General features: G+C 40.4%; 1 protein-coding gene across 2 annotated transcripts; it reads left to right on the top strand.

The window, feature by feature from the left end:
* The first annotated feature begins 215 nt into the window (after positions 1–215).
* On the top strand, positions 216–9,503 carry LMO2 (LIM domain only 2). Of its 2 annotated transcripts, none has more exons than XM_032770675.2 (4): positions 216–485; positions 682–859; positions 5,232–5,447; positions 8,538–9,503. In XM_032770675.2, exons 2-4 carry the CDS (start codon positions 819–821, stop codon positions 8,755–8,757), a joined length of 477 nt encoding a protein of 158 aa, XP_032626566.1. In that variant the 5' UTR covers positions 216–485; positions 682–818; the 3' UTR covers positions 8,758–9,503. The 2 variants fall into 2 exon arrangements, with proteins under 2 accessions (XP_032626566.1, XP_032626565.1); XM_032770674.2 differs by having other exon boundaries at positions 216–601.
* The last annotated feature ends 261 nt before the right edge of the window (positions 9,504–9,764 follow it).

Genomic DNA, 9,764 nt, shown 5'->3' with positions numbered 1-9,764 from the left:
TAGCGTGTTTTTGGTAATATGTGGTTAAAGATGCCAGTAAAAATAGTACTGGGTACTTAATACACGCCCAGAAGATCGTTTTCAGGCTGCATATCTGTTTGTTCGCTCGCTGCAAAACTGAATCGTAATCTTAAATTGCACAGGGTTGTAAAGATGCAAACTCAGCTCCCCAGTACGGACTCTGTGGCGAGGGTGCTACTGGCCCTTTAAGAAGCCAGCTCAGTCGTGATGCTGCTGTTTGTGTTGCTAAATCCCCCGGAGTCCAGTTAAGAAATGGGCAGCTGTCTCTTTAAGTGTGATTTCCTTCTATTGTATTTGAATCGTGATCAGGAAAAAGGAAATGAAACCAGAGACTCGGGGCTGAGCTAAATAATAATAAGGATGATGCTGATCTCTGCATCTGGGGCATATGCACCTATCTCAGTCTAGAGCATGTACAGAGCTGTCCAGGCAGAAAGCATAAGCAAAGCAAAGGGGACTCCAGGGTAAGCAGCAGTGACATCTGAGACAGTCTGTTTCCATCAGTCATCTGAACAGCAGCAGCAGCTGCTGGGGCTGCCCAGCCACGCAGCAAACAGGAGGAGCATTGCAAGGATGGGAGGTTAGATCCTAAGGGTCAGCCTTGTGGAGACATAACCCAGCAGCAGCAGCCCATATTTCTTTCTCTCTTTGGTGTTGCAGGAGGAAATCCTGTGAATGTCATTGGGGGGTGGAGGGGAAACTCAGCTGGTGAAAAGGCATCAGGAGCAGACAGCCTTTGTAGGGGCAGAGGGGGCAGATCCTACCAGAGACACACTACAAAGGAACAAGCCCTGCCAATGTCATCAGCCATCGAGAGGAAAAGCCTCGATCCTTCCGAGTAAGTGGCCTTTTTTCTTTCCTAACCCCTTCTGCCTTTTGATGGATATTGAGCTTCTCCAACAAATGGGCTTGAAAAGGACTTTATGAGCTTCAATAGTCCTTTATTATTGTTGTTGTTAATTATTATTATTTATTTTGTGTAAGCACCAGTTCTAGGGAGATGCTTTGGAGATCTCTTTATGGTAGAAGGTGGTTCAGAAATATACTAGGGCTGCTTTTACCTTCAAAATAATATCCCTGCATGCATCAAAGTCCCAAGTATTTCCCCCCCGCCCCCCAAACCTTGCTGCCATTGTAATATATTACAGCTTGGGTAGATTTGGTAGTGTGTCATTTGGTGCATGTAATGGGGAGGTTTGGTAGATTTCATTGAGCTGATGCTGGACTAGACAACCTCTGTGGATATCAGTGTGCTAATCATGTGGATGGCAGCACCAACCCAGAGCATCCAGTTCCCCATTTTGAGTTGAAACCAAATTATAAATTCATCAGATTTCTCAGGTTTTGTGAAATACCAGCCAGTACAAACTTCCTGTTTGAAAAAATCTAACAACCTTTAAGATCAGTACATTCCTCCCTCCCCACTTCTTGAGATTCAGTGATGCTGATGAGAGTAATTCAGAGATACTGGGTGCATAATACTTTCCAGAACTTAACTTGTTTTCAGTCTCTGCTCCATGTTTAATCTGCCGAAGTAGCTGACTAGTCTGAAAGGTCAGAGCTGTTATCTGATGGTGTACAACTTCCACATTTTCATACTACAAGTCAGTTTGAAACTTTCAAAAGATTATAATGGTGGTGTGAGGGAGGGAGGGGTTCTGTACATGGACCACGAATATATAAATAATTGATACACAGAGAGCACGGGAGGAGACATTTGTTCTCATGTGCCACCTTTGTGGAAGAGGTTACATAAATTCAGTAACTGATTGTAGCATTATGATCTGGCTCTTTCAGGAGATTTCCTGGAGCCATCCATTCGGACACCAAGCACATGCAGGCACTTAGTTGCAAGAGAAGTGTTAATTCAGCTCCACAATGTGTGGTGTCATTCCACTGAATTGCAGGGCTGTACATCTCAAGAGCAGCATTGGGTGCATTGCACTTGTCTGTGTCTTGGCGTCACCATGATATTACAGAGAGAAAAAACACTTGTAAAGTCTTGGTTTTCGATGTGAAACTTAAAATATTATTTCCCCCTATAAACTTAATTAATTTGGGCTTCATTTCCTGTAAGTCATTAAGAATGTTGTCTTCCAAAGCCCTAATCTAATACTTGTAAAACATAACTCACACATGGTCCAAAGCAGTTAATATGTCATATCAGACATTTTGCATTTGTTACCATTTTTCTCATTTCCCATTGATTTTTAAGGAATTGTAATTTAACCTTCTAGGTACTTTTTTTAAGGTTTCAACTACAAAGTAGTAGCAATATTTATTTATTTATTTACTTTCTTTATGTTCTAGTGAATAACTGCTGGGTATGAAATCCAAGCACATAGAAAAGCTAATGAATGAAACAGAAATTCTATTAAAAATAAACATAGAATCATAGGTTCCAGCAGGGCTGGAAAGCAGCTCAAGAGATCATCCGCCAAAGTGTAAGACTGTGGTACCTGACTTGGGCTTTGAAATAACTAACTCATGGTTCCTGATATTGGTGCATGTATGTGTACATCTGAACTCCCAAAAGAAGGGATGCATTTATTGTGGAAAAGCTGCTTCCTTATCTCCTCATATCCCTAAAATATTCTTGTGGACCTATAGGATTTACTGCAGATGATCACAGTGCTTTTGTTCTGTGGCTATAATACCCTGTTTATATTATTTGGCTTATCTGTGTTGTTTAGTGCATTGATGTTTTCAAGCCAGCCTCACAGAAATATCATGCATTCCTCTATCTATCTATCTATCTATCTGTGTGATTGGATGGTGCTATGAGTAGCACTTCATGAAAAGCACAGGCACAGAGGTACAGGCAGTCATCGACTTTATGATGTTCGAGTTACAATGAACTGTGCTTACCGTGGTTCTACATTGATACCCTGATTTGACTTATGACTATAGGTTTCAAGTTTACGACGCTCAGTCCCGCATAGAGTAGATTGCAGTTCTGAGTTACGACATTCTGACTTACGACGCAATTGTAAGGAATTGCCTCTATATGCTTTGAAATTCTAGGGTCTAATCCTTTGCCTGTAGAAACTCCTATTGACTTTACTGGCAATACTGGGCTGGCAGGTGTGGACTGCAAGTCATAAGAATGTTAGGACACAGCTATATAAACTGTGAAAATGGAAGTGCGTAAGAGCGGATGCTATCTTATGACTGAATTCTGAAGTCAGAGAGAGTTTTGCCTAAGTAAGGACTGCAGTCTTTAAGATGGAAGTTCTGGAGCACTATACATTTTTCAGACACTGAAGAAAGTCATTTTTGACTAGGAAACTGTTTTTTTCCAGTAAGTGAAGGCAGTAGAAAAATGTTAGTTTCTGGCCTGTTGGAAATGCTAAACAGCCAGATTTCTTTCTGGCAGTGTAGTTACATTCTGTCCTCACCAGTCCAGTTGCTGTTGCGGTATGTAATAAAAGCAAATTGTCCACAGATTGTGATATCAATAACTGAAAAAGGTACTTAAGAATATTGGGCTAGATTCTGCCAGGTGTTGAGGGCTCTGTCTCTGATTCAGGAATGCACTTAAGCATGTACATCAGAGTAGTTGAATTCAATGACTGGTCACATGCTTAAAGTTAAGCATATGCTTAAGGGTCTAATCCTGTGGACTCATATTTCCACTGACTTCAATGAGTATTGGATAAGGCCCTACATGCTTTGCTGGATCAAAGCCAGGGTACTCAGCACCTTGCAGGATTAAGCCCGTAGGCGATTCTCTTAATTTTTTGCCAGTAGTATTTCTGGCAGAACTTGCAAAGTGGTGCAAACAGGCAATGGTGAGACTTTCTTAAAGTGTATTTGCAGAAAATTATGGCTTCATCCCCTGTATTAGTAGATCCATTCCTTCTTGTTCTTGTTTAAAAATTATGAGGTGTCATACTGGTATAGGAACAAAATACTGTGGATGAATATTTGCTTCAAAAAAAACCCGTTAAGGTACTACCACAAAACAGTTTTTGGACCTGAGTCTCCTCTCATGCACACATATATAAATTAAGAGTAACTCCTTGAAGTCAGTGCAGTTATACTGGTGTAAAACCAGTGAAGTGAGATCAGAGTCAGACTCATGGTTGCATTAACCAGGAGGAAAAAGGTATTGTAGTAAGGTTGGGTGAAATTCTGGCACCACTGAAGTCAAGAGCAAAACTTCCATGGGGACAGAGTCTTGCCTGTTGTATTTATTCACTTTTAATGCTATTCAAACAGATGCCATCTTCAGGCTTAGCCTTCAAATGTACCTTCCTCAAAGGAAAGTTTCATTCCATGCAACAATCCTGGAGGACTCTTAGTGTACATCTTCTAATTCTGCAGCCCTTTTTAAGGCAGAATTCCCATTGATTGCAACAGCTCTGCAGAATGAGCACTGCAGGTTCAAGCCCACAGAATGAGTGTGTATTTTTTTTAAGAGTGCAAAATTGGTTTACAATCTTCAGCAATCTATAGATAGATTTTGGGGTTTATACGGTTTGATGGGTGTCCCTTTTAAATGCTTACTGATAAACATACTAATCTTATTGAAAAACACCATGTAAGCTGTCTCTTTCATAGTAGGGAAGGCATTGCTACATTTTGCTGTGGATAAAAGGAAACTACTTTAAAATAGCAAAATGATGATAAAAAATCCCAGGACTTAATGGTTGTCTCTAGGTTGTCATCAGCATATGCAGAAGCACAACAGAACTTCACTGAGACAGTGAATCCCGACTATCTTCCTCAAAAATCACTGTCTCTTACCTCCTGTGTTAAAGGACAATCTTGTTTATTTTATAGCAGTGTGGTGACTATGACTCATAGCTGGACATTTTTATTCTCTTCAGTAGAGGGCAGTGGTATATATATACAGACAATTCAGTTACAATGTGTTAAATGTGTTTACTGCAATGAACAGCTAGAGGAGGTACAGATTGTCATGTTTGCAACTTAGTCTTTGCACAAGAAGAAACAAAGAATTAACAGTGTTTTTGCCACCTTTGGTGATTTACTAAATATTAGGCTGTTCTGTTTTTAAAACAAATGAAAAAAGCCTGCTCCTGCTCCTACTGATAACAAGGAGGTGAAGTGGGCTGCCATTGACTTCAATGGGAGAATAATCTGGCCATAATTCCTGTTCTAATTAGGCAACTGATTTGATTTTTTTCTTGTTTGGTTGAGTTTAAAGGGCTTTCCCTTCTCCAACAATTGTTTCATTCTCTCAGGGAGCCAGTGGATGAAGTGCTCCAAATCCCCCCTTCACTGCTGACATGTGGAGGTTGCCAGCAGAACATTGGGGACCGTTATTTCCTGAAAGCCATCGATCAGTATTGGCACGAGGACTGCCTCAGCTGTGACCTGTGTGGATGCAGGCTTGGAGAGGTGGGGAGACGATTGTACTATAAACTGGGCAGGAAACTCTGCAGGAGGGACTATCTCAGGTACAGAGCCTTCCTACCCTATAATAGCCTGTCCTAACTTGCTTTCTTCTGTAATTTCAGGGTTATTTAGATATTTATAATGAAGCTAGAATCCCTAATGATGTGCAGTGCAAGAATCCATGAAGAGATTATACTGAATAATTTATTCCTAAAATATAAATGCTGAGGGTAGTCACAGTGGTTGCACCACCTTTTGCTAAGTGGTGCTTCCTGATGTGGGAAGCTAAGCAAAGCTGAGTTGTGTTAGCACTTGTGTGAGGACGCCTCGAGTACGTGCTGAAGAGTCAAGAAAGTGTTACTCTTCCCTCTGAGTCAATGCCCCAGCATAGTTTTAGAGGAGTTGTACTTCTGCAGGTGTTGCCTTTCTGATGCAATGTTTATAGTAACTGAGGCCTAAAGCAGTGGTCTCCAAACTTTTTCGATCGCACACCCCATCAGTAAAAAAAATCTTTGAGCACGCACCCCCCGGCTCCCGGCCGAACTGTTGAAGAAACAACAACAAAAAAAGCGCTTCAGACTCCCGGCTGAACTGCCGAGGGTGGGGTGCGGGTGACAGGGCGGGAAAGGCCGCTCAGACTCCCGGCCGAACTGCTGGGGGGAGGGGGGGGGAAAGCTGCTCGGACTCCCGGCGGAACTGCTGAGGGAGGGGAAGAAAACAAAAAAAAAAAAGCTGCTTGGACTCCCGGCTGAACTGCCAAAGGGAAAAAAAAAGCTGCACTGCTCCAGCGGTGCTCCTCCTGCCGCGCACCCCGAGGGATCCTCTTGCGGACCCCCTTGGGTGCATGCACCCCCCTTTGAGACCACTAGCCTAAAGGTTGAGCGCATATGAAAGATCTTCTGCCACTATTGTAAGAATAAGGTATCCTGGTGCCTAGCCAAATTTCCTCTTCCACAGTATAATAATACCACATGGAAAAGAGACGTTTTGCTTTGCTACTCTTTATGTGGGGGAAGAGGGGTGTTTTGCTGTGCAATAACTGTGACTTGAGTATCAGTTTTTAAAGTTCTCTAGGACTCTTCAGGCTGAAAGGCACTGTGCTGTTTACATTTATTATAATAATTATGGCCCAGTTCAGGAGAACTTGAAATCAATGTAATTTAAGCATGTGCATAAAGTTAAGCATTGTCCTGAATAGAATGGACTTAAAGATTTGCTTTAGTGTCTTGCTGAATCTGATCTTATAAGAGCACCTGTTACCGTTTTTGCATTAGTGGATCCTTGCCCATCTTTGTCCTTATAAATTTTGACAAATCAGATGAATAAAGATTAATATATTATTTCCCAATAACTTGATCACAAAGAACCTATGTGTTCTTGATTACAATTAAAGTGTATTGCATCTTCTACATCATTTGTTATAATATATCCTTTGTGCTCTAGGAGGTGGGGGAATGGAATAAGTAGGAACTCCACTTTTCTCTCTCCCACCAAGCTTTTTACGGTCTGGTTTTATATTGAACCTGATATTCCTTACACAAAACTCACTTTAAGAGTGTAGGTAATTGGGAGGTGGAAAGAGTAGAGTTCCTAGTAATTTTATCTCATAGCTTTTCCAATGGGAGTTTTGCTAGAGACTGGAGGTTGGACCCCAATAGTGGCTTAAACTGTACATCTCCATTATATGAAACATTCTAACATTGATCCAGTCCCATGTGCACTTGCCAAATATTTATGAACTTTTTAATGGAAGAATAACAGGCTATGGAAACAAAATTAATGTGTTTTCTGTACAATGAGACTGCATATTTTCAGAAATGAAGCATTTCTCAACCTTATCAGTATCACTTTCATTAGGCAAAAGAGAACAGCGACATCTCCTGGTGGACAAGAGAAATTATTTCTTTTTCCATCAGAGGTCGGAGTCTAATAGGTTTTTTGTCTTTCAAACCTAGTAGGTTACTTGAAGCAGGCACAGCCTGTGATAAACACAGTAAAAATACGGGAAATGGACTCATTAGTTCTAAAATTAATGTGGCAAATCAGAGAACTTAAACACACAAGCAAATATTTCAGACAAATAATATTTCTGAATTTCTCCCTTTCTTATTAAAAATAATACATTTCTGTTTATGTATTAATTATAGGGTTTTTTAACTCTGCAAGCTGTGGCCTACAGTAGAAGATGACATTACATTATGACAAATAGCTGAATAGATCATAGTGTTCTAGCTGAAAGTAGTGCATTTGTGAGAGGGATAAACATATTGTGCATGCATTAGAGGGTTCTTTCAATAGACAACCCAATAATTATTGTCTCAGTAGGGTTTCTTAATATGGCTTAAAGAGCAATGCAAATCATAAAATCCTTTGGACTAAAATGGATTTCTAGAGGGTCGTAGAGTCCAGTTCCTGAAACTTAGCAGGAGTGGTTTTATGAGTAGAGAAACTTTTGAGTTTTTAAAAAATGAGGAGTCCGATGGCCCCTTAAAGACTAACAGATTTATTTGGGCATAAGCTTTTGTGGGTAAAAAACCCACGGAAGCGTATGCCCAAATAAATCTGTTAGTCTTTAAGGGGCCACTGCACTCCTCGTTTTTGTGGATACAGACTAACACGGCTCCCCCTCTGATATTTGAGTTTAAAGGAATCCCAAATACCCTGCAGAATCCTAAAACATAGCCTGCAGCATAATGGTGACAAAACTGAGCAATGACAAGATTGATCAATCAGCAGGTAATTTCTATTGATTGATACAAGTGAAAACAAGTATTAAGAGTGGAAAGAAAGTATTAGGGAGGTTTGAATTCATGGTCTGATCTAAAGAGGTTCAAATCTCATTGAAGTTGCTCATTGCAGAATTAGGCCCTTACTTTGATCACAACAAACAGGTATATTCATTTAAAAAATAGGTGACACCCTTGGGTTCTTGGCAGATCACCACAGCTGGATGCCACTCATGCTGGAAAGTTTTGAATGTCCCTGCTTGTTGGATTTCATCAAGCAAATGTTTAAACTTCTATGTATCTTACAATGCATGTGACAAAAAGCCAATATTGTGCACTTCTTTTGTTTCAGTTCTCTCTCTATTTCCCCCAACCTCCCTTTTCTCCAAGGAAACTTTGCATAACTCTTTGTTGTTGTTGTTTTAGACTCTTTGGCCAAGATGGCCTTTGTGCTTCCTGTGACAAGCGAATCCGGGCCTATGAGATGACTATGCGAGTGAAGGACAAAGTATACCACCTGGAATGCTTCAAATGTGCTGCTTGCCAGAAACATTTTTGTGTCGGCGACAGATACCTCCTCATCAATTCAGACATAGTATGTGAGCAGGACATCTATGAGTGGACTAAGATAAACGGGATGATATAGCCAAGACATGCCACATAGTCATCAAGAGGTATCTTATGGGTGGCACAAATGCATAGCTGCAATGAGGAAATAATCACTCAAACTATGTGCTTTGTCTAAACTGGGGGGAAAAGACCACAGTGTAGGCCCTTTTCAGACAGTGCTACATGGAATCTAAACTACAAGCAATAGCAAATAGACTGACTTCTATTAGCAAAGGCGTATTGACAATAACTGACATTATCAGCCATGTAGGCGAGAGTTGGGGAACAAATACATTGTGATAATGGATTCTCATAACTGGAAATGCAGTAATGATTTGTTGTGTAAAGAGACATTATGACTTTGACACTCGCAGACTAGGATTGTGCAATTGATTTTTCTTTCCATCTTTTCTAGTTACTCTGTTTAGACAATAGTTTCCAATATAGATATAAAGAAGGACACTGGCGATGAAGGGTCAGTCAGAGTCTCCAAAGCCTTAAGCTTTGTGCAGGAGAGTAAAAGGTTCTTTTGCATGGAAATCTCTCCCTCTCCCCTGAGAATGAAAAGTGCAACATCTAGCCCCAAACAATTATTTCAATAAATTCTCATGAATACCTGTTTTCAAGCAGCACTGTTTGAAGGTGAGATGCTCCACAGATCATTTCTGTACAAATATAAATCTAAAGAGCTGTTCAACTATTTTATTAATTTAGATTATATCAATAAACTATTTGTTGTGTGTTGTACGAACCTGAATCCTTTAATAAAAACAACAGAAGGTTTGAGCATTGTTATTTCTTTTGATAATGTACAACCATTTGGACATGAGTTTGCTTTTGCATCAGTATTATTTATTTCATTTATTTGCACCATGGCTGCATTTGCCTACATTTGGTGCACAGCTGATTCTTATCGATTTACTGAAGGGCATATTCCAAAGGGACATGCTTCAGTCTAAGGCCTGGTCTACACTATGCATTTAAACCGATTTTAGCAGCATTAAACCGATTTAACGCTGTACCCGTCCATACTATGAGGCCCTT

This window comes from Chelonoidis abingdonii, chromosome 4 (genome assembly GCF_003597395.2).
Source record: "Chelonoidis abingdonii isolate Lonesome George chromosome 4, CheloAbing_2.0, whole genome shotgun sequence".
NCBI classification, from domain to species: Eukaryota; Metazoa; Chordata; order Testudines; family Testudinidae; genus Chelonoidis; species Chelonoidis abingdonii.
Note: the sequence above shows the minus strand (reverse complement) of the source record. Positions and strands in the feature narration are given on the sequence as shown.